Genomic DNA, 23,987 nt, shown 5'->3' on the forward strand with positions numbered 1-23,987 from the left:
TCCGCCAGATTCGATTCCTCAAATCACCTACCTTGGGTAAATTAACACTCAGATTATATTTTATGTTAAACAGAACCTTGGCCAGGTTCGATTCCTTGGATCACCTGCCTTTGGTAAATTAACACTTAGACTATTTTTTATGTTAAACAGAACCTCAGCCAGGTTCAATTCCTCGAATCACCTACCTTGGATAAATTAACACTTAGATTATATTCTCATATCATCTACCTTGGGTAAATTAACACTTAGGCATTATCTAAACATTTAACTATGTATGAATCTATACCAAGTTCATTATATGTATATGGGTATGGTAAACGAATGGGAAATCGTAAAATATGAGTATATTTGAATAAAGCGAAGTCCTAGCAAAAGTTCTTCATTAAATAAAGTTTTGATGAGTACATAAAAATCAAAAAAATAAATAAATAAATAAATAAGTAACAAGGTAGAATAGCTATTACTCTCCCTAAGAATCAGGAGTCTTCTGCTTCCCTGCTTCCCTAGAGGGTTGTGTCTCATTAGTTGGAGTCGGAGCAAAAGGAACCGCTTTATTTGCAGAGGAACTTTCTTCCACTTGGGATGTCTTGGTTGCCACCTCAAAGCCTTAAGTAGCAATTGCATTGGACTTTGAGGCAGGCTGCTCAACTGATTTGGGTTTGGCCGAGGTAATGATGCTAGACTTAGGTGGAGGGTTCTCGGCAAAGGTAGCCTGTGTTGAAGCAGTAATGTTGGCAGGAGGCTAAGTGGCTGGGCGCGCCCTAATTGCTGGGGGATAGAACACCTTTTTTTGAATTCCTCAGCTCGGAAGAAGGGTCTACTCCTACAGTGTTAAGGGCCTCAACCCAGGTCTGAAGGCAAAAACTGTGGCATACCACTAGGTTTTGAGACTTAAGATAGGACTTAGTCTCCTTTTGCCCTTGCTCGTAAGTAGCTTGTTCGACCTTACTCACTTCCTTGTTCTTTTGATTTAGTTCTTTCTTCAGCTTGGAAATGGTCGTCCGAGCAATCGCAAGCTGGCTCTCTGCCTCCCTCAAATGTTGGAGTTGCTCTTGGGCCTGCCTCTCTATACTCTCTACTGAGGCCTCAGTGCTCTTCCTAGCCTTGTCGCATTCTAACAGTTTAAGGAAAGTCTCCTTTAACTTCTTGTCAATTTAGGTGAGAGATTTCTGTGTGGCGTAACATTTTGATTCTTCTTCCTTCTGCTCACGAAGGGCTTGGTCAACGTATTACTTTGCTACATGTGCCGCTTGGGTGGCCTGTGCACATATAATTAGGATAGGAATTAATAAGTAAGTATATGAAAATCTGACAATACTATGGTAATGAGGTTGCTAAAATAAAAGAACAACTAGAATGAGGTCTTACCAAAGCTAAGTCCCTCTTTATGGATAGGAACAATTTGTACTTCTTCAAGTTACAGAGTTCATCCATGTCTTTAGGAGGAAGAAGCACATGCTCCACTTAATCGGCCATATTTGAAGAATCCTCAGGGAGAGGCGAGCCGTCCAACACAAAAGAGGGGTTCTAGCTTGGAATCTGAGATCAGCGCTTGGAAACCGCTTCCGAACTCTCCCCTCCACTCCTATGTTGGGCTCAGGTCGGCTTAGCCACCTTGGTTGGCTCAGGAGGAGTATCCTCCTAGACTTCGCCCTTCTCGAAAAATCCTTTCCCTCTTTTTTTATCCTTTTTCCATTTTTTCTTAGCCAGTTTGATTTGTGGAAGAGGAAGAGGAATTGGCGTGGGGGGTCTGGGAACCACTGGAATTTCAGAGGTAGTAGTTCCAACATAGGACTCTAACAAAGAAAGTAAATCTGGCAACCTCTTTTCTATCACCATTGCTTCAGGTACTTCAATTGCCTCTTGGTTCTCACTAATGAGGGCTGCAGCTAGACGCGAGCTAGATGCTTCCTCCTCAGTCTCGTTTGTATGGTAGAAAACCTTGAAATCTTCGTCTCGGACAAGGCTTTAAATACTTTCTTCTGAAGTATTATCCTCAGATTCTATCTCAACTTCTTCGTCTAAAGATGTAATTTCTTCTACAATTGTCGAGGGTCCTTGAACGTAGGAAGCTCAACTAATTTCGTTCCTGCTAGAGGAGATTTACTAACGAATCCCTCAACGGGCACATCAACTCGAGCAAGACGAGAATCTCGGGCCTTGATCACATGCTTGGACACTTGGAAGCGGTTGGAGATAGGCTTGAAGCCCAAAATAACGTGAGCCGTACGGAGTTGACTGTCCTGAAGTAAGAAGATCTCGGACCTCAAAACTCAGTTCAGTAAGTCGAAGTTCACCAAACTTCATCTCTTAGTAGTAGCTTTTTTCTCTGAAGAAGATAAATTTAGAATTCATGTTAGTGTTTAGGCCAAATAAAATCAAGTTTTAATAAATAAACAAAAAATGGCTTGCATGTAAGTAAATTGTTTGTAATATTTCCTAAGTTAGCACTGAGTCTTTTGAATATCCTTAAGCATCCCACCTGGTGTTCCATCCATGGTAGGGTAATGGAGTTCGTCATGTCATTCCCCTGAAATGATGAGAAAGTCCTCGTCCATGCCCTTGTTCATCTCGGGGAGGCAAAAGATTAGCCTAACGACGTGAACCCTAGTTTTTAAGTAGTACACTGCGTCACTACTCTTTTGACAACTATATACCCAATTTATGTCGTGATGGGTGAGGTATATACCTAACCTTTCATTCATTTCATCTACACTACCTAATATCCTAAACATGTTTGGAGCGAATTGGGTGGGGCAAAGTCTAAAAAGATTTAAAAAAATCCCTAGTGACTCTACCCATGGGAATCCTCATGCCCCTTTCAATGAAGGCAATCATGGGAATTACAATAGCTTTAGTGGGCCTTTTTTTCATGTCATTCAACTAAATTACAATGCTATATTGACACATTGATGGGAATCCTATAGTATCTCTTAAACTCCTCTCAGTGTTCAGGAGTATCAACCAAACTAAAAAATCTACCCATTTAGGAAAAAAGAAAAATCTACTAGTATGAAAGAATAAGGGAAGAATCCTTCTAATAAAAATGCACACTTACGAATTTGGGGAAGAAAGGCTTCTCGGGCAAAGTTACCAAGAGTGAGGAGCATATTCGTATTCTTTTTTACTTCTAGGGAAGTGAAATGGAGATAAGAATCCCTCATTTCCCTATATAGAGGACGTAAAAAAGAAGTGGTAACTCTCCTGCCTCTTTGGTGGGGAATTGAGTGCTATTCGATTGCGATCTCACCATGGAATGTAGGGGACAACAAGCCACCTGTTGCATTTATTATGGAGTTGCAAATTCCAAAGTGTCAGCAACGTGTTGTAGTCAGTTGAAAGGATGCACTCACATGGGAATCTCTTGCAAGTGTATTACAACAAACAGTCTTGATTAACCAAAACCTCACTTTTCTAAGTTAGGGATGAAAAATGAGGTTCTATGGGGCTATTATGGGGGGATAAGGATCCAAAACAGGTGGTCAAAGTTATTTTCGAAGAGCTAAAATCCTAAAAAATGATCTAGGGAGGTGATCTCATGATTTGAAGGAAGGTTGGGGTAACTTACATGATGAGGATTCCGAGGACATACTTCAGACCTCGGAGGGATGAGCACTAGTTATATAAAGGACACAGAGCTAAACTACCAGAAAGGAAAGAAAACCGACTTGGCACAAAATATGAGAAAGATGAAGAAAGAAGAATATAGAAGCCATCCCCTCCACATTAAATGCAATACAACCACTTCTCTAGCCGCATTAATGAGGAAGTGACCATGAACAGTGGTGGCACAACTAAGATTTCAGTGTAAAGCTTACTGGTCTATTCCAGATGAGACAAGAATTCTAGGAATGTGATCCCAACCCTTCAAGTGTAGAACCCAGATACATTTAAGCTGGATATATAAAGCAAGAAAAAGATCTAGAGTGGGAGAGTTCATCCATTCTTGAAATATCCTCCTCGGATTAGACCCAAGGATCAACACTTGTGTTTTTCTTTAAGCAGCTTTCCAACTAAACATCAATAAAATAAATACCATCTCTCTCTTAATTCAATGACATAAGCCTTCCTAATCTTTGCATTGGGTATTAAGAAAGAGAGATGCTACATCTACAACAATTTTACAACATTTTTACAACAAATCACAGGTGGTTAGTTGTTATTGGTTCAAATTTAAAACTAACACTAAAATTACTTTTTTTCCCCAACAATAAAAACTAGTAACAACCTGCCACTTAGAATTTATTGTAAAAATGTTGTAGACATATCATTTCTCATTATAAAATAGACTTGACTTCCCATCTCTAAAGAAATAAATTGTGATAGTAAATAGCAAGAATCATCATTTAAAACATAAAGTTGTTTTTTTCGCTTTTTGCCTACCCCACACACACATATATATATGCATCAATATTTGGGATTTGCCGAGTAAGGGACATAATCCCTCAAGAGTATTTTATTATTATTATTAATAATAATAATAATAATAAAAGGCTTTTTAGATAGCAATAAGTACAATGTTGATTATGGATATTTTTTAATTAATTATTTTTTGTGTAAGCAGCATTTTGGATAAAATTTGCATTTTTAATGATAACAGGTCGTGCATTGACAAATCACCAATGAGTGGATGAGGAATATGCTAGTTATACCAATGAAGTAAAAGCCTATAACAATATATGTCATATTTTAGAGTGATGTAAATGGAAAATATCAATTTGTAGACATCATAAATAATTGACATGTCATAATGAGTCTCCTTAAATATACTCTTAATTAAACTACATTTATACATATTTGACATTTATAAAGTTTATTTCTTAAAATTTGTTTTTAATTCAAGTGTAAACGGGTTTTATTAAATTAATCCAATTATTTAATCTTTCTTAATAAAAAATGACACTATATATGTTAAGTTCCCCCCCCCCCCCTCTTTAACCAAAAGAAGAATATATATATATGCATCAATATTTGGGACTTGCCGAGTAAGGGACATAATACCTCAAGAGTATTTTATTATTATTATTATTATTATTACTATTATTATTATTAAAAGAAGGCTTTTTAGATAGCAATAAGTACAATGTTGATTATGGATATTTTTTAATTATTTATTTTTTGTGTAAGCAGCATTTTGGATAAAATTTGCATTTTTAATGATAACAGGTTGTGCATTGACAAATCACCAATGAGTGGATGAGGAATATGCTAGTTATACTAATGAAGTAAAAGCCTATAACAATATATGTCATATTTTAGAGTGATGTAAATGGAAAATATCAATTTGTAGACATCATAAATAATTGACATGTCATAATGAGTCTCCTTAAATATACTCTTAATTAAACTACATTTATACATATTCGACATTTATGAAGTTTATTTCTTAAAATTTGTTTTTAATTCAAGTGTAAACGGGTTTTATTAAATTAATCCAATTATTTATTCTTTCTTAATAAAAAATGACACTATATATGTTAAGTTTTTTTTTCCCCCTCTTTAACCAAAAGAAGAAAAAATTATATTTTTCCTATAAACATGTAAAAAATATATATTGCATTACTAAATGTTATATATGATAAAACATGTTTAAATTTAATGGTATTACAATTAAGAAAGAATCCCAAAAGTCAATTTTAAAATATATAGCTTTTTCATTACAAGGTTTTGAAATTGTACATATATTAAAAAAAAAAATTAATGTATCAATATTGCATTATCATAACATCCAGATATTACCAAATTTTTGGATAAACATGACACAAAATTTAATACTATCGATATTAATTGTATTTTTCACTCAAAAAATTTAGGGTGGATGCCTTTTAGGATTTTCCATCATCCACTATGACACAAAAATAAAATATTATTGATATTAAATGTATCAAAAACTCACATAAAGAAGCCAAAATATTCTTTAAAAAAATAAAGAAGCCAAAAGTGGGTTTTTCTTTAATATATAAATAAAGTAAAAAATAATTTTTTTTTTTCAATAGGTTTGGCTCCCCTCTCATTAAAAATCCTCTCATTTCCTCTCATTTTTAGTTAGATAAAAGACATGTGGCATATAAAGAATCTAACAATAAGAATCATGCCACATCACAAAATAATTTATTTCCCTTTACCCACAGCCTTTTGTAATCTCTTACAAACCCACCAACCCATATCATACACCACCTCCACCAGCGACATATGATAAGGAGTCATTGGAAGTGAAACTAAGGCCAAAAAAATAATTAGAGTTTAAGAAGCGTCATCGTCATTGTTAAAATTGTAGCCATCTCTAATTTATTAGATATGTTCTTTTTTTACCCTTATTGTATTATCACCCCTCAAAACACTCATCTCTCTTTTATTGCCGCGTCTCCAATTTCTCTCTCATCTCATTTCTATGTTATGCTGCTTCATTTATTTCAGTGGAAAACGTTCTTTAAAGATTTTTTCCCGAGTTTTTCAATATTTGGTAGCATTGAAAATGTGGGTCAAAGGAAAACTAAAAATTGGTCCACAAAAAACAACCTCATTCTAATGTTGGGCTTCACTAGTAAGTGCGCCCCCCACCCCCCCCCCCCCCCCCCCCCCCTTCTCTTTCTCTCTCTCCCTTCGTCTCTTTCTCTCTTCCCTTTATAAGCCTCTCGTCCCCTCCCACTTTCACTCTCTTAAAGCCCTAAATCCTCTTTGACAATTATAGGAATCTGGCTACTCGAAAATCACAATAAGTTTACTTGCAGTTATTTTGATTTCTTTTGAAAATTTGCTATCATTTTTCTACAAAATTAGTGAATCTAAGGTTTCGAATTTTGTGTGATTTTTTTTTTTTTAATTTTCATTTTGTTTGATTGAAAAGTGAGGGCGTCATTGAATTAGTGGAGTTTGGGTTCTTTATTAGTGTGTTGGATATTTGGGTTCTTTATCTATATTTGAATGAGTTAAAAGTTGTGAAGTGGCTGGTTGGGAATTATCTGTACTTGTTGCAGATTTGGGAATTAAAAAACTCATAACCATTTGGAGTATTATTACAGAAATAATATACATGATTTTGAATTGCACAAAAAAAAAATGATACTACTTACTCTCTTTCTTTCTTTCTTTCTTTTTTTCTTTTTTTTTTTTTCTAAATTTTTAGAACTATGATACTACTTCTTTGAGTGTACCAAATACCGACAAATGTTTTTCTATATGTTATTAAACACACAAATAAATTCTCAAAACTTTTTTTTCAATAACTCATTTTTTAGAAAACTTTTTGGTCAACTACGTAAGTAGATACGTTCACCTCAATCTACACTACACTACTACCTATGTAAATAGAGGATGGGACGAGAGGCCCATGATTCCTATTGCATCTATGAGTGTGTTTAGATACCGCTGATTGCTGAAAACATGTAGCAAAATAATTTTTAAATGTGTAAATAATATTATGAGACTCAGTTTTGAAGTTGTTTTTATTGAAAAAAGTACTTACAGGTCTCATAAACAGTGCATGAAACCCACTGAAAAATGTGAGACGCGACTAAAAAGGGCTTTTTAGCACTATCCAAACATACACTATATATGTAATGTACTTATTTCAAAATGTGTATCAAATCGAAGCAAAATAAAATACAAGACCTAGCCCATGTGCAATGATACCCTCAACGTTGATGAATGGCCCAGCCCATTTGGACCGTCCATTTTGTCAACTTCAACCCTATTCTGTTGCTCACTCTCCCTACGTGTCCCTTGGTATCAAGCTTCTTGTCTTGTCCTTTGCTTTATTTCTCAAACTTTTTTTTTAAAAGAAATTTTTGAATAGAACTAGTTTTTTTAAAAGTAAAAATTACTAGCTTTTAGGTAATTTTCACACATTTAACATAAAACTTAGTAAAATAAAAACTAAAAAAATTATAAGGTAATTTCGGTTATGCTCGTTTCTGTCATATTTATGATCAATTTTATTATGAATTTAATTCATAAAATTCATTATAATTATAAAAAAAAAAAAAAGTATCATGCCACCATACTCGAAAAATATCTAATTATTAATGTATAAGAAACACTATATATTTGCGTCAACCATTATTGAAAGGCAATAGTAATAGAAATAATATGATATGATTTCGTTGGTTCATGCAGTGGGTGTGACGTGATATTCATTTGCTTCGTTCGCATCACTGATATATCGGAAGCTATAAAAGACTGAGATGAAGGGAAGGATGTTGAGGAATCTAGTTCTCAAACGATTCCTCCATAGCTCAACCTCACTAGCTCTCTCCTCCTCCTCCTCCTCCTCCTCAACATCCAACCCTTTCTTGCCCTCCTCCCGATGCGTCAGCCCCTCTCTCTCTCTCTCTCTCTCTCTCTCTCTTTTAGTCTTTTATTATATATATATATATATATATGTACACCTGTGTGTTATATGAATTTTATCTCTCTCTCTCTCTCTCTCTCTCTCTTTTAGTCTTTTATTATATATATATATATATATATGTACACCTGTGTGTTATATGAATTTTGTTCCATTTCATTTTACCGTGGAAATGTTGTTTTTCTTTTTATTTTTTGATAAATTTTGGTTTTTTGTTTCGATATTAGTGAAGATTTCATGTTGGAAGCTGAAATTTGTACATGTTAGATGATTCTTTTATTGATTCTGTTGATTTTTTTTTCTGGTTTTTGGGATATGGGTCTGCTGGACTGAGCTGTATAAATACGTATTTGTTTGGTTGGATTGATGCGAGAGAGTGAGATTTTGGAAATGTAAGTTTAGGGTCTTGTGTTGTTTAGTTAGATTAATGTGAATGGGTTTGCAATTGAGTGAAATAAAAATGGTTTCTTTATGAAAATATTAGCATAGAGAAGGAAACTGTGAAGCTACAGTTATTTACAATACAATATGATCAGTAATGGACATAAGACCCCATAAGGAGATTAAAGAGTCTCGTGCAGTGGATTTTTGGAAAAAAAAAAAAAAAAGATTATGAATGTTTTGGAAGAGTTTTTTGAAAGTGGATAAGGTTACATATGCTGTGGGATTGGAGACAGTTAAGGTTTCAGAAAAATGTTTGATATTATGTCTTGAAGATTAGATGTAATAAAATGGCAATACTGAGAGGCACTTAAATGTTGCATCGCACATGTTTGACTGATGTTCTTGATATTTTATCCCGCTTTTCTTTTATTTTTTGTCAACCAAAAATAAATAGAACTAGACATCATCTGACAATCTCTTTACTATTGAGGTTTTGCAGAATGCAGTTTCTGCCCCACTTGCTGAGGAGAAAGCTGAAACAGTTGTGTTTCCAAGGTGATCCTTAGCCTGATGACCTTAAGATTACAATCGATACTCTGCTGAAATTATCCTTGAGTTTGTATTTTTTGCAAAAGACAAGTGCCCATGTGGTATGCCATGTGTGTTTGTGCTACCTTGTGTTTGCGCCTTTGTTTGTAAACCATTGTTAGTGTACTTATATAATACTTTGTGTTGGGATCATTAGCTGTGACACATGATAACTTAGAGGGTGAAGTGTGGAGAGGGTTTAGCTGATAGATCATCAATGTCTTGTAACATTCGCCTGAAATTCCTGCTTGACAGAAAGAGCTTACCTGATATAATTTATTTTATAACTGTCAGTGAATCCTACCTAATATGATTGCTCTTTTACTGCATCATTCATTTGGCTGATAGACCATCTATGACTATCGTCTGTCTGGAACTCCTGATTGATAGACAAACCTAGTCTAATGTAATTGCTTTTATAACAGTCGTTGAATCCTCATCTTATCCATTATGATGAGCTTTGCAAGCATCAACCTGAATAAGATAGCATTTTACCATATAAGATCATTTTTTTCTAATATTGTTGAATATTTTGAGGTTGACACAATTTCTAATCTGTTGTTAATGTCATGGATCCCATCTTTCTTGATAGCATTAGAATATAGATTGGTTTGGTTGGATTCTCCACACACACAACAAAAAAAAAAAAGTTTCTGTTGGTATTGTAACTTGCAAGGTTTGGCAGCACAATCCCCTTCTTGGGTATATAAGGGAATTTACAATTACTCATTTTGGTCTTTAGAAGGACCTCTGAGAAAATTGTTTACCATATCAGTAAAAGATGCACAAACATAAATTGAGACCAACATGTATGGAAGAAAATTTTATTAAGACTTTTTATTGGTAATTTCACATGCACCTAGTGAGTTTTGATCCCACCACCTTTCCCTCCATCTTGCATTTTACAAGGGGAAGAGGCGTCATTTGAACTAGATCTCATTGACAATAATTTTATTATGATTAATAATCAGAAATGCTGTAGAACTCCTCACTGTAGTGACTTAGAGGAAAGTGAAGGCGTGTGAACATATATCAACCAGATTAGGGTGACATTGATATTTGCATTGGGATGGAATTAGTGAAATACCTTGAGGAGGTTTTAACTTTTAATAGAACATTCTCACTATGTTTCCTCTTTCTTTGTTGACATGGAGTGTCATAGGCTTTTTGGTTAATGGATGTGTTAGACTTTTAGCTATGTGATTTCACTTGTGTAGTTAACTTAAATTGTTAGGTAACAAACTCTATGGTGTGTAAACACTGTCAGAAACACTGTGTAGGTTATGGGATTTGCAATCTTTGTATATGTTCCTCAAGCCTTCTTAAATGCAGGGTGGGCCCTGGATTTTCTTATGGTCTTAACTGGGCTTTGGCTAGAAAAGGCATAATTGTGAAGGACAAAGCTTTTCAAAATTTGAACTATTCTGAACTGCAAAAAAGGGGTGCAACCATTGCAGGTTATATTTTCACATATTAATTTCTATAACTGTTTATTTCATTCCTTTATATTGACTGCTATGATATTCCCCATTTTTCTTGTTAGAGTCCTTGCCAGGACTTCCTGTTTATGTTAGAGGAAGTTTTATTGGAGGATCTTCAGAAATTTCCAAGGCAGAATTTAGCAAACTTTTGAAACAGGCATGTTTTAGCTTTTGACATTGATATCCTCTTTTCTTTCTTGTCACTCTCTATCATTAAGTTTATGTTGTTTATACCTCCATTTATATGACATGGACATAATTTTGAAGAATATCAAATTGTGTAAGTTTGTTAGAATGTGATTTTTTTTCTTGTTGCATATTATTCAATTTGCAAGGAATTGCTACCTTGAAAATAATATTCTTAGAGAATTTTCAACTTCAGTTCTTTAAATATTTATAGTGGTATCCACAAAGGAATATGCCCACTCAAAACTGCTTCTCTCTCTCTCTCTCTCTCTCTCTCTCTCTGAGGAGGAGGAGGAGGTATCCAAAGTTGATTTTTTCAAGTTTGTTATAGGTAATTTGTGATAACCGCATTTATAATTTCTGAATAATTCCAGAGATATTGCATCTCATTTGAACAATAAGTTTGGGTTCGTTTACTTATAATCAATGGATCATCACTTTATTTCTAAAGAACCAAGAAGTGCAATCACCTTGCAGAATTTTTCTTTTTTGTACTCTTCTATCCTGTAATGTACTGGTGATTTGGCAATAGAAGTCTCCATGGTTTTTGGTAGAATTGTTCTTCTATATGGAAGAAAGATATTTATAGCACTGCCTATTTAAATATAATCAGTCTAGCACCATTTGCACCTTCCTGGTTTACACTAGCCTTGGATGATAGTGTACAGAAAAAGTGTATTCTCCTTATCATGCATGCTACTTCTCAGAATATTGCTTAATATTTATCTGATTTCCCTATATTACTTGGTTTTAGCAGGTTACAAGTCACATATCATCCATCTCAGATGTTTTTGTTCATGATGGGGCTATTGGTTCATCACCAAAATGTGATGCAAAAGTTCGTGTAATAAGTGATAGTCCTGCTGCTGTATTATCACTGTCAAATGTTCTTTGGAAGACTCCAACACGTGCAGTTTCGCATGATTCTTGTCCTTTGACTGTTTATGTTGCTACTTCTATAAGGTACTTACTACCACTTTCATTTCATTCTTTATCTAACTCTAATATGTCTCAAATGCCTAGAAGTATAAGCCCTATAATTTGAGCTTTGTAATGCAAAATGCATGATCTTGCCTAGGAGAATGCTTGGGTATGCCTAGGCTGATTTTTGAAACAGAGTTAATGGGAATCTAAATCTTATTGATTTTAAGTGCTTCCTTAGTAATTGAAAATAATATTGATATTCTGAAGTCTGAAATTGAATTTTCATTTTACATATTGCATGCCTATTTTTTTATATATAAATAAAATGTGTTTTGTAAATTAGGTAGAAACATATTGCATGCCTATTTAAAGGCTACAGAAACTTATTTTCCAAGGAAGAATGCTCCTAAATTGATCCTAATTGATACACTACCTTAATATGACTCTAATTTGACTAGGAAAGCACTAAATACACCTAAAATCAAAAAGTAATATCCCTAAACCTAAAATAAAGAAAATTACATAAAAATTAAAAAATTAACCTAAAATAAAATGAAAACTCATATCTTGTACTACATCAGGTATCTGTTGACTGTCAAGTCTTACAACTCTTCTTTGTTTCAATCTTTAGTAAACGTCCTTTTTAAAAATTTTCAAAAAAAAAAAAAAAAAACATTTTCCATGTGTCACTACTGGCGATGTAGGAGGCCATGAGAATTGTGCTTCATCCACTGTTCTTCTTGTTGACAAATTCATGGTCCCAACATACATGGGATATGATAGCTTCCCAATTGTGTTAATCCAAAGCTCACCAATATTGATTTTGACCATTCAGCTTCATTAGTAATTTTCTTCTAATAATTGTTGTTAACTTATCAAAAACACCTACCTACTTTTGTCATTCCAATTTTGGCGTTTGACCATGCAGTGCAGGGGTGGGGGACACTATTGGTCTGGGATCTCAAGGAACTAGGGGATTTATAGCTGCTGATATTGAGCGATCATCACTTGTTTTATGTGGTAAAGCATTCTCAGATACAAATGGAATTAAAGAAGCACTAGCTGCCTTGTCTGGACCAGTAATATCTGCACGGGGAGGCCTTCCTCTATCTGCAAGGCATTGTGCTCCAATCTTTACACATTATTATAAGTCTAGTTTTATGCATTCCTATTTACATCTGCAGTTGGCAAATTTCAGGCTTCTAGTATCTGGTGATTCAGTGATTCTTTTGTTTGCATCTGAAGAAACCATTCAGAGGTGCAAAGATTCCTTGGTGTCTGCAGATGCTGGTGTGATTCTTTCTTCTCAAGGTGTTGCACCATTTTTTCAAAGTGGAAAATCTAGTGGCTCGAATTTATTCAAACTGCCAGCTGCTGTTATCCTTGGATCTTCTGATAGGTAACAAAACCATGTAAAGGTTCTTTAGTCCCTTTACTTAATGATATGGATAGGTCTATGAAATCCTTAATGGCTCCTGTCCAAATGATTTTTGCACAGTGCATATGTAACAAGGTAGTGCATGATCAATAGCTGTGATGCAAAAGTTGAGGACCAGTTATGTAGAATGTGGGTCAGCTTGGACCAGCCATTATAATGGTTGTGTTCAACTGAAAATCAAAATTTGTAAAACTGATAGCACTATTGAAAGCTAGTTGGTCAAATTGAGCAGGTCAGGACAAAGGACCATTTCCTATGTAAATAGAGCAAATATGATACTATTACACACGCTGCACTTGAGCAGTGGTGTCTAGCTAGGTGGTAAAGCATCATTGTTATTGAACTAGAGGCCTAAGTTGAAAATCTGCTTTCCTGCTAATTCACTAACACCACCTTTTACCCATTAAGGAAAAGGCATGTGGAAACACATGGCATGTGTTTCAAATTATTTTCTTCCTGCTGTTTTGTTGAAGATGTACTGTTGATTGGAGGGCATGGTTGTTTTTAACATGCACTCTTTAGATTTTGGTTTCCAGGGAACATTTTAAGGAAATCAATATAAGCTGAAAACTAGCATGAACTTGCACTGAAAACTAATCGCTTAATTTGGGAAGGCCCCAATAACTACTTGGATAATTATGGTGAAACAACATCAATATCTGTGATTGCCGTCTCCTCTCTTCCATTTTATTATTAAAATGGAATGTGAGATTCTATCCCAAATCTCTAGAACAACCATCAAGAAAGGTTACTAGCATTTTATTTCATAATATCCTCTTCCTTGGAACAATTTTAATACTAACAAATAGCCCGTCTTCCCTACCATTAATCCAAATCATAGAACCCTAAACCCATAATCCCTACATCTATTACGATTGAAACCCACCTTTTAAAGGTCTAGAAATTCTGTATATGAGAAAGCCAATTTTTATCATTGATCTATGTCACTTCAGAAGAAATGATGTTAAAATAGCTTGTGTTTGTTAAGTCCAAATAAAGGATTGTGGAACTCTTGCTCAAGAAGTTACTTGGTCCTCCTCTGATCCTAAGGCCAATCATTCTTTGTTGGGTCAGAGGGCAGCCTAGATGTGAATTACCCTTATTTGATAATGCTGAAGAAGGGGAAAGAGGAAAAGTATGGGTGATTGGAGAAAGAAGAATGCAATATGCATGCGTGGAGATTATGTCTGTCAAAGGTTTGAGTGAATTGAGGAATAGGATGAATTAATAAATTTAAGTCCATTTGGAATGGAATATTTAAATTTTTTAAGGCTTTTGTTTGGTGTGTTTTGTTTTGGGGAGGGGGGTAGAAAGGAGTTTGGGAAGCAGCATATGGTCATTTTGATGGTTATTCTTGTATGGTAAACTTATCGTTCTTTAGGAAAAAAAATTTCTTTGCCTTGTACTCTTTTATACATATATCTTGCAAAATTTTAGAACTAAGTTATTGGAAATTCATCCAAATTTTCTTTCATGTTACTCCTTTTTCCTACCATACATTGGCCCATGTGTAATACCTCCTTTCTGTTGAAGCAGTTCCGGAATCATCCCTTCTGTATCAAAGCTCTCTCCTGGCCAAGCAGCTTATCACTTCCTAGCAGGCTATCAAGACGGGAAGTTCACTCCTGCATACAGCAATGGTCCTTCATCTAGTGACCCGTTAGAACTTTCAAAGGCTCTTTTGTCCAAGGCAAATATTGAACTTTTTCATTTAATGCATGCATATTGTCCAACTTAAATTAATATAATTGTATTTGGTTGTGTTTATTTGGTCTAATTTATCTTTTAAAATCTTTCTCCAGTTGCAAGAGAACCAAATCTCATCCTTCCTGATTAATGTCAACGAGGGGGAAAAGAGTGTAAATGGTAAGTAAAGAACTGGCATTAGTTCAACTGTTTCATTGATAGGAGCCAACCTTTTGAAAGTAACTGTCTGATCAGCTCTGTAAACAACACCCCTTTGTTTCTTCTCCTCTTCTAATATGATTACTGGTTCTAAGTGGTTTAGGTTTCTTTTTTTTTTTTTTTTTTTTTTTTTTTTTTTTTTTTTTTTTTTTTTCGGGTCTTTCTCATCTGCCGCCTTTCTAAGCAAAGTACAGATTCTTTTATTTTGGGAAGGGAAGGATATTGCATCTGTTGAAAGAAATAAGAGATGCTACTTTATACATTCCGTTTACAGTTATAAATGCCAAAACAAAAAGGAAAGATTATTTATCAAGGGGGGAAAGAAGAATACAAGGACAGGCATGTAGTTATACTGTAATTTTGTACACTGCCTCAGAAATATTATAGTCTAAATTCCCATCTTTCTTGTTGTGATGAGACATCCCCAAGGGATTAGATAGTTGTAGGTTTGTATCAATTAATGCTTTCTGCCCCAAGATCTTTATTATTTTTAACATAGCATGATTATCTTACCCTTTTAATACATAAAGAACATTATGACATTGTTACTACAAAATGAATATATAGACCCTGCTTTGCTGAAGTCCTTACCTTTTCTTCTCTTTTGTTTCCCATTGGACCAACTTTCTGGTAATCCATTTTACTTGAATTAGATTATTTAGCATAGGTACTTGTTTTAATGTGGTGTCATTTGTTAAATTTTCAGGCAAGGATCTTGTTAAGTTAGTGGAATCAACTCTGTCCAAGAGTATCCCCCCATTTGAAGTGAAAGGTAGCTCTTTGTTGCTTCTCTTGCCCTCCCTTTAAATTGTTAAGGGAACTCTTACTTGATGGATTAATTCATAATATCTTTATCAGGTGGAGATCTTCAAGGCAAGTACAAGAGCTTTTTATCTGGCAAATATCAAGAAATACCTGAGGAATTCTCATTCTGATAAAGTAACCCTTTTGTCTGTGTATCTCTTGCTTTTGTAAGTACACTGAGTACAGTACAACAATGTATCCTCTTTTCATTTAGTTATACCTCTGATCATGTATATGAGTTTTGTCCTCTCACATAGTTTCAGAAATTCTCTTTCTTTCCCTCCTGAACGTACTTTCAATGACTGAAGAATGTAAAAAACTTTCCTTCCATGACTCATTTCCAATGGGAACTCTCTTTTCTTTTTTTCTTTTTTCTTTTTTTTTTTGAACTATCTTGTTATAATTTAATTCAAAAAACTTGATTTACTACATTTCCTTCAATTTGGACTAAATTGAATTAACGGATTATATATTTTATGGACACATTTATCACTCAATTCATTGTTTCTTTTCTTCTTGGCAATCAAACATAGGTACACAACCTAACTTCAATATTCATATTCAAGTCTCTATACTCTATCACTTATATATATATATATATATCCAAATTTGGAAAAGTCTTCCCTACCATTAATCCAAATCATAGAACCCTAAACCCATAATCCCTACATCTATTACGATTGAAACCCACCTTTTAAAGGTCTAGAAATTCTGTATATGAGAAAGCCAATTTTTATCATTGATCTATGTCACTTCAGAAGAAATGATGTTAAAATAGCTTGTGTTTGTTAAGTCCAAATAAAGGATTGTGGAACTCTTGCTCAAGAAGTTACTTGGTCCTCCTCTGATCCTAAGGCCAATCATTCTTTGTTGGGTCAGAGGGCAGCCTAGATGTGAATTACCCTTATTTGATAATGCTGAAGAAGGGGAAAGAGGAAAAGTATGGGTGATTGGAGAAAGAAGAATGCAATATGCATGCGTGGAGATTATGTCTGTCAAAGGTTTGAGTGAATTGAGGAATAGGATGAATTAATAAATTTAAGTCCATTTGGAATGGAATATTTAAATTTTTTAAGGCTTTTGTTTGGTGTGTTTTGTTTTGGGGAGGGGGGTAGAAAGGAGTTTGGGAAGCAGCATATGGTCATTTTGATGGTTATTCTTGTATGATAAACTTATCGTTCTTTAGGAAAAAAAATTTCTTTGCCTTGTACTCTTTTATACATATATCTTGCAAAAAATTTTAGAACTAAGTTATTGGAAATTCATCCAAATTTTCTTTCATGTTACTCCTCTTTCCTACCATACATTGGCCCATGTGTAATACCTCCTTTCTGTTGAAGCAGTTCCGGAATCATCCCTTCTGTATCAAAGCTCTCTCCTGGCCAAGCAGCTTATCACTTCCTAGCAGGCTATCAAGACGGGAAGTTCACTCCTGCATACAGCAATGGTCCTTCATCTAGTGACCCGTTAGAACTTTCAAAGGCTCTTTTGTCCAAGGCAAATATTGAACTTTTTCATTTAATGCATGCATATTGTCCAACTTAAATTAATATAATTGTATTTGGTTGTGTTTATTTGGTCTAATTTATCTTTTAAAATCTTTCTCCAGTTGCAAGAGAACCAAATCTCATCCTTCCTGATTAATGTCAACGAGGGGGAAAAGAGTGTAAATGGTAAGTAAAGAACTGGCATTAGTTCAACTGTTTCATTGATAGGAGCCAACCTTTTGAAAGTAACTGTCTGATCAGCTCTGTAAACAACACCCCCTTTGTTTCTTCTCCTCTCCTAATATGATTACTGGTTCTAAGTGGTTTAGGTTGTCCTTTTTTTTTTTTTTTTTTTTTTTTTTTTTTTTTTTTTTTTTTTTTTTTTTTTTTTTTTTTTTAGACTGCGGCCTTGCTATATATATTTTGCTCAAAAGATTAGTTGGATAGTAAACTGGTTTGGGAAGGATCATTTTTACCTCTCTTTAGTCCATAACTCCTTCCCAGCTTATTCTACACATGACTTTCATCGTGGATGAGACCATACCTTGTTGGGTCTAGACTTAAAAGTGTTATATTTTTGGCATAGTTTTAACAAGTATATCAATTGACTCTTGACGATTCTAGGTATTAATCTTTCCAAGTACGAGAGCTAAAAGTTCTCGGGAGAGCCTTGTAGCTCAATAATGGTGTTGCTTGCTCTCCCTTATAAGAAGAATTAGAAATTTAAATCCCCTTCTCCACTTGTTAAAAAAAAAAAAAAAAAAAAAAAAAAAAACCTTTCATGTCTACTGTTTCATTGTCAAGCTTTTGCTCCTTCTACTCCACAACTCGTAGCTGTTCATTTTAGAGTTGTGACATGAAAGTTGTCTTCCAGCGTCCGTAGATTGATTGACAATAACAAATATTGTTTCGCAAGCATTCCCATCAGCTGTTCTATAAAAAATGTCATTTTGACACACCAAACACCTACTTTATCATTTTAACACATCATTTTACAACATACTATTTATCAGATGTTCTATTCTTCAATTCTATACATTAAAATAATATTTTCAACACATTAAAATAATATATCATCATCTTCAACAAATCAACAGCAACAAACAACGGCACACCCAGCACTGCCACCAACAACCATTGTCGCCGCACCCACCAGAAAAAACAAAAAAAGAAAAGCAACCCACAACCGCTGCACCCACAGCCACAGCCACTCGAATCACAACCCACAACCGCCGCACCCACAATCACAACCACCAAAATCAACCCACCCGCACCCACAACCGCCGCACCCACAGCCACAGCCACTCGAATCACAACCCACAACTGCCGCACCCACAATCACAACCACCAAAATCAACCCACCCGCACCCACAACCGCCGCACCCACAGCCACAGCCACTCGAATCACAACCACCAAAATAGAAAAACAAAAACAAAAAACACAACCCACCATCGACCCACCGCATCCCACACACCCACCCACCGCAGACCCGGCACTGCCGTCGCCAAACCTTACACCCACAACCCGATCAACCTACCACCTTCGGTATTGCTGATCTTTGCCTCGTCGGTATGAATCGAGTCGGATCTCGGTCTCTGTATGAAAGTTGCAGTGTGGTGGTGATGGCTGTTGCAGACGGAGAGAGGAAGAGAGTGAGAAAAAAAAAATGAAAGTGAGAAGGGAATAGGAGCTGTTGCAGGCGGAGAGAGGAAGAGAGTGAGAAAAAAAAATGAAAGTGAGAAGGGAAGGAGCAACGGAGAGATGGAGACCAGAGAGGAGAGAGAAAAGTGATTCAGTGAATAAAATAAGAAAAAAAAAAATTATAGCATTCCTGTCTGTACCGTCTCATATTTGAGACGGTACTGTAGCGGTGTGCCAAATTTTTTGGCATTTGGCACACCTCATGAGATCAGTTTTTTGTATTTGGTGTGCCAAATGCCAAATATTTGGCATTTGGCACACCTGATAGGAATGCTCTTAATGGTGTATGCTTCATTAAACCAACTTTACACTTGGTACCATCTCTGTGGATAAAGAGAATAGCATAACTGTAACTCATTGAATCAATCACAAGTTTAGGTTCATTATAAAATTTCACAACATATTTATAATACTTTTATTTTGAGTTGTTGTGGGTCTAAATATAATTTTATTTTATTTTAATGACCTATGGTGGATTGACATATCAGCATATTGTGCAAATTTTTATGAAATTTTGTTGTGTTAATACAAGAACTTTTGAATCAAACACGTGCCCAAGGAAANCCTTTGCCTCTTTTCACTTCTATAATATTTTCTATACCAATGGTTTCTAGATTCCCTGATTGAGAATGATTTTCATTTTTGCAGGGGCCTGTCCGTATTGCTGTCTCTGCTCCCAATGTTGATGAAGGAAATCTTAAAGGGCAGCTTCTGGAGATTACAGTGCAGTCTTTATCTGAAACTGTTGGCAGCCTTAAGGAGAAAATTGCAGGGGAGATCCAGCTTCCTGCCAATAAACAGAAATTGAGTGGAAAACCTGGCTTTCTCAAGGACAATATGTCGCTGGCATATTATAATGTTGGAGCAGGAGAAACACTTACACTTTCTTTAAGAGAGCGTGGTGGTAGAAAAAGATGAATAGCTTCTTTGACCAGGCCATTTAAGGTGGTTGTTGGAACTTTCTTGTTACCATGAAAGCATTCTATATATTATTGTGGAACTTTGTTACTCTATATCTTGATCTAATTGTTGCAAATGGTATTGGTTCATGTATTATTAGGATGACTTTATGAACTTATTATTTCTTTTTTAACCTGATGGCAAGTATGGTATCTACTACAGATTTGGCGTGTTGGGCGAGTGTCTCTTAAGGGCAATGGGCAATTGACAAGTTCTTTTTGCTTAGGCTGAGCAAGTCATCTACTTATTACTAATCATCTTCACCTTTTGCATGGCAGTTGTTTCTCTGGAATTGGGTTCCATGGTCTTGATTTGTTTTTTTTTATTTCCAATTTTCTTACTGAAAGTTCTGTGCTGTTCTTGGTCAATGTAGTGATGAATGGTTCTTTTTGCTAGTATTTAGGTTTTGTTTTATTGAGAGCATACTCATATGCCTTGACGAGTGGATGGACAGATGGCCTATTTATTTTTCTCTTGAGAACCCTGCATCTTATGGTGCGAATCTTGCAGTTCTCATTCCCTACAAGTTTGTTTCAATTTGCTCCCATGTTATCCCAAAACCAGCCAGCATTGCAAATAGCAAGCAATGGCTGGGGGAGTTGGTGATTTCTGATGCTGTTGTTTTTCTTACTACAGAAAAAGGCTACTTGTTTGGGTTCTTGAAAGGTCTGTGCCACCCAGCATGATTCTTAAACAGGTAGTATATAGTTTGTCCATTTTTTGCTTTTAATGTGGCAGGCCTTGTCCCTTTCACAGCTCTGATAGAAGCTGTTTATGCCTGCTGTTTTGTTTCAGCGTGGATCAAGTTTGATTGCATTTTTTTGATAGAGGAGCAGCAGATGAATCTTCCTCCCACATCTCTGAATAGACCTGAACTTATATTTATGTATACTCTTCTGGATTATTTTAGAGCAAGACTGCGGCCTTGCTATATATATTTTGCTCAAAAGATTAGTTGGATAGTAAACTGGTTTGGGAAGGATCATTTTTACCTCTCTTTAGTCCATAACTCCTTCCCAGCTTATTCTACACATGACTTTCATCGTGGATGAGACCATACCTTGTTGGGTCTAGACTTAAAAGTGTTATATTTTTGGCATAGTTTTAACAAGTATATCAATTGACTCTTGACGATTCTAGGTATTAATCTTTCCAAGTACGAGAGCTAAAAGTTCTCGGGAGAGCCTTGTAGCTCAATAATGGTGTTGCTTGCTCTCCCTTATAAGAAGAATTAGAAATTTAAATCCCCTTCTCCACTTGTTTAAAAAAAAAAAAAAAAAAAAAAAAAAAAACCTTTCATGTCTACTGTTTCATTGTCAAGCTTTTGCTCCTTCTACTCCACAACTCGTAGCTGTTCATTTTAGAGTTGTGACATGAAAGTTGTCTTCCAGCGTCCGTAGATTGATTGACAATAACAAATATTGTTTCGCAAGCATTCCCATCAGCTGTTCTATAAAAAATGTCATTTTGACACACCAAACACCTACTTTATCATTTTAACACATCATTTTACAACATACTATTTATCAGATGTTCTATTCTTCAATTCTATACATTAAAATAATATTTTCAACACATTAAAATAATATATCATCATCTTCAACAAATCAACAGCAACAAACAACGGCACACCCAGCACTGCCACCAACAACCATTGTCGCCGCACCCACCAGAAAAAACAAAAAAAGAAAAGCAACCCACAACCGCTGCACCCACAGCCACAGCCACTCGAATCACAACCCACAACCGCCGCACCCACAATCACAACCACCAAAATCAACCCACCCGCACCCACAACCGCCGCACCCACAGCCACAGCCACTCGAATCACAACCCACAACTGCCGCACCCACAATCACAACCACCAAAATCAACCCACCCGCACCCACAACCGCCGCACCCACAGCCACAGCCACTCGAATCACAACCACCAAAATAGAAAAACAAAAACAAAAAACACAACCCACCATCGACCCACCGCATCCCACACACCCACCCACCGCAGACCCGGCACTGCCGTCGCCAAACCTTACACCCACAACCCGATCAACCTACCACCTTCGGTATTGCTGATCTTTGCCTCGTCGGTATGAATCGAGTCGGATCTCGGTCTCTGTATGAAAGTTGCAGTGTGGTGGTGATGGCTGTTGCAGACGGAGAGAGGAAGAGAGTGAGAAAAAAAAAATGAAAGTGAGAAGGGAATAGGAGCTGTTGCAGGCGGAGAGAGGAAGAGAGTGAGAAAAAAAAATGAAAGTGAGAAGGGAAGGAGCAACGGAGAGATGGAGACCAGAGAGGAGAGAGAAAAGTGATTCAGTGAATAAAATAAGAAAAAAAAAAATTATAGCATTCCTGTCTGTACCGTCTCATATTTGAGACGGTACTGTAGCGGTGTGCCAAATTTTTTGGCATTTGGCACACCTCATGAGATCAGTTTTTTGTATTTGGTGTGCCAAATGCCAAATATTTGGCATTTGGCACACCTGATAGGAATGCTCTTAATGGTGTATGCTTCATTAAACCAACTTTACACTTGGTACCATCTCTGTGGATAAAGAGAATAGCATAACTGTAACTCATTGAATCAATCACAAGTTTAGGTTCATTATAAAATTTCACAACATATTTATAATACTTTTATTTTGAGTTGTTGTGGGTCTAAATATAATTTTATTTTATTTTAATGACCTATGGTGGATTGACATATCAGCATATTGTGCAAATTTTTATGAAATTTTGTTGTGTTAATACAAGAACTTTTGAATCAAACACGTGCCCAAGGAAAATGTGACACTTCTATAAATCATTACTTTGTCACTTTTTAAAGATGAAAATTGTGATATAAAACCAGACTTTAAACCAAATTGGTGAGCTTCCTCGCCAAGAAGAAAAAGCCTAAAATCATATGTTGAACCCACAATTTCATCCTTAAATAAATCACATAATTGCTTGCTTAATGTCCTAAATAAATTGAAATTTTCTTGGTGATTTTATTGATGATTATGATTTTGATATGCTCAATATAAGATAAAATTGAGAACGTTTTCCATAGAACTCATCTAAACATAACATTAGCCTTAAAGTACAATATTTTCCCTTTAATTTTAAACAAACGATACTCTAATCAAATTGAAGATAATCATATTCAAGCTCAGCCAAAATAATGCCAAATTCTAGCATTGTCAATTCAATTGATGAATCATGAAATCAATTGTCGAAATTTAATATTAACATAGTGATAAGTAATCATTCAAATTGTACCAACTACTAACAACTATAAGATAAAATCTAAACTGACAGCTTGATGGAATTGCAATTTGACAATCAAATCTAAATTCTCAAATTAAACTTTCTTAATTCCTTACTTTATACTTTAGGTTAGATTATGTTGCGCCAATAAAAATCCCCAAGACTTTACGTATATTCTTAGAAAATTTCATGTAGCTAATTGGCTCATGTGTTTTTTTTATTATTTTAATTTTTGTTCAAGAATTTTTCGTTAATCACATCATCTTGAAAAATTTTGTGGTTTGAATTAACACACATGTATGTATAATTTGTGGGAATTTTAGTTATTTATAGTGTGCCCTATGATAAAATCACATCTTAGAGTATATAACACTTAATCACTTACATTGACTAGTATAAGCACAAATTATAAAAAAAAAACCCAACTTTTATTAGAAACTTTTATTTTATAGAATTGTCGGGGTATTGGGCCTGGATGTCCATTATACAGTTTGTATAATGGACCTAAGGCCCAAGCCAAGGACTAAAAGTGTCT

The 23,987-nt window shown here is 35.3% G+C and overlaps 2 protein-coding genes across 2 annotated transcripts; both read left to right on the plus strand.

Annotated features, from left to right (window-relative positions):
- The first annotated feature begins 8,091 nt into the window (after nucleotides 1-8,091).
- On the plus strand, nucleotides 8,092-16,394 carry LOC112006622 (uncharacterized). The gene is made up of 11 exons (XM_024038927.2): nucleotides 8,092-8,309; nucleotides 9,231-9,286; nucleotides 10,652-10,776; nucleotides 10,863-10,957; nucleotides 11,744-11,949; nucleotides 12,839-13,027; nucleotides 13,109-13,309; nucleotides 14,885-15,038; nucleotides 15,151-15,214; nucleotides 15,960-16,025; nucleotides 16,112-16,394. The coding sequence occupies exons 1-11, from the start codon at nucleotides 8,184-8,186 to the stop codon at nucleotides 16,186-16,188; spliced, it is 1,359 nt and encodes a 452-aa protein (XP_023894695.2). The 5' UTR covers nucleotides 8,092-8,183; the 3' UTR covers nucleotides 16,189-16,394.
- Nucleotides 16,395-19,879: 3,485 nt separating this feature from the next.
- Nucleotides 19,880-20,701, plus strand: LOC112006603 (probable splicing factor 3A subunit 1; the record flags this gene model as incomplete). Its single annotated transcript, XM_065780242.1, has 3 exons — nucleotides 19,880-20,191; nucleotides 20,369-20,510; nucleotides 20,610-20,701. A coding segment is annotated over one exon (285 nt), but the record flags the coding sequence as incomplete, so codon positions are not given.
- Between the last annotated feature and the right edge of the window lie 3,286 nt (nucleotides 20,702-23,987).

The sequence above is a fragment of the Quercus suber genome, unplaced genomic scaffold (assembly GCF_002906115.3).
Source record: "Quercus suber isolate HL8 unplaced genomic scaffold, Cork oak 2.0 scaffold_228, whole genome shotgun sequence".
Lineage (NCBI taxonomy): Eukaryota > Viridiplantae > Streptophyta > Magnoliopsida > Fagales > Fagaceae > Quercus > Quercus suber.

Bases quoted from the DNA above. Each gene is read 5' to 3' on its own strand.
- LOC112006622 (XM_024038927.2), top strand. From the start codon at position 8,184: ATGAAGGGAAGGATGTTGAGGAATCTAGTTCTCAAACGATTCCTCCAT. The intron at 10,958-11,743 runs GCATGTTTTAGC...TGGTTTTAGCAG, and splicing joins TTAGCAAACTTTTGAAACAG to GTTACAAGTCACATATCATC. The intron at 15,039-15,150 runs GCAAATATTGAA...ATCTTTCTCCAG, and splicing joins CAAAGGCTCTTTTGTCCAAG to TTGCAAGAGAACCAAATCTC.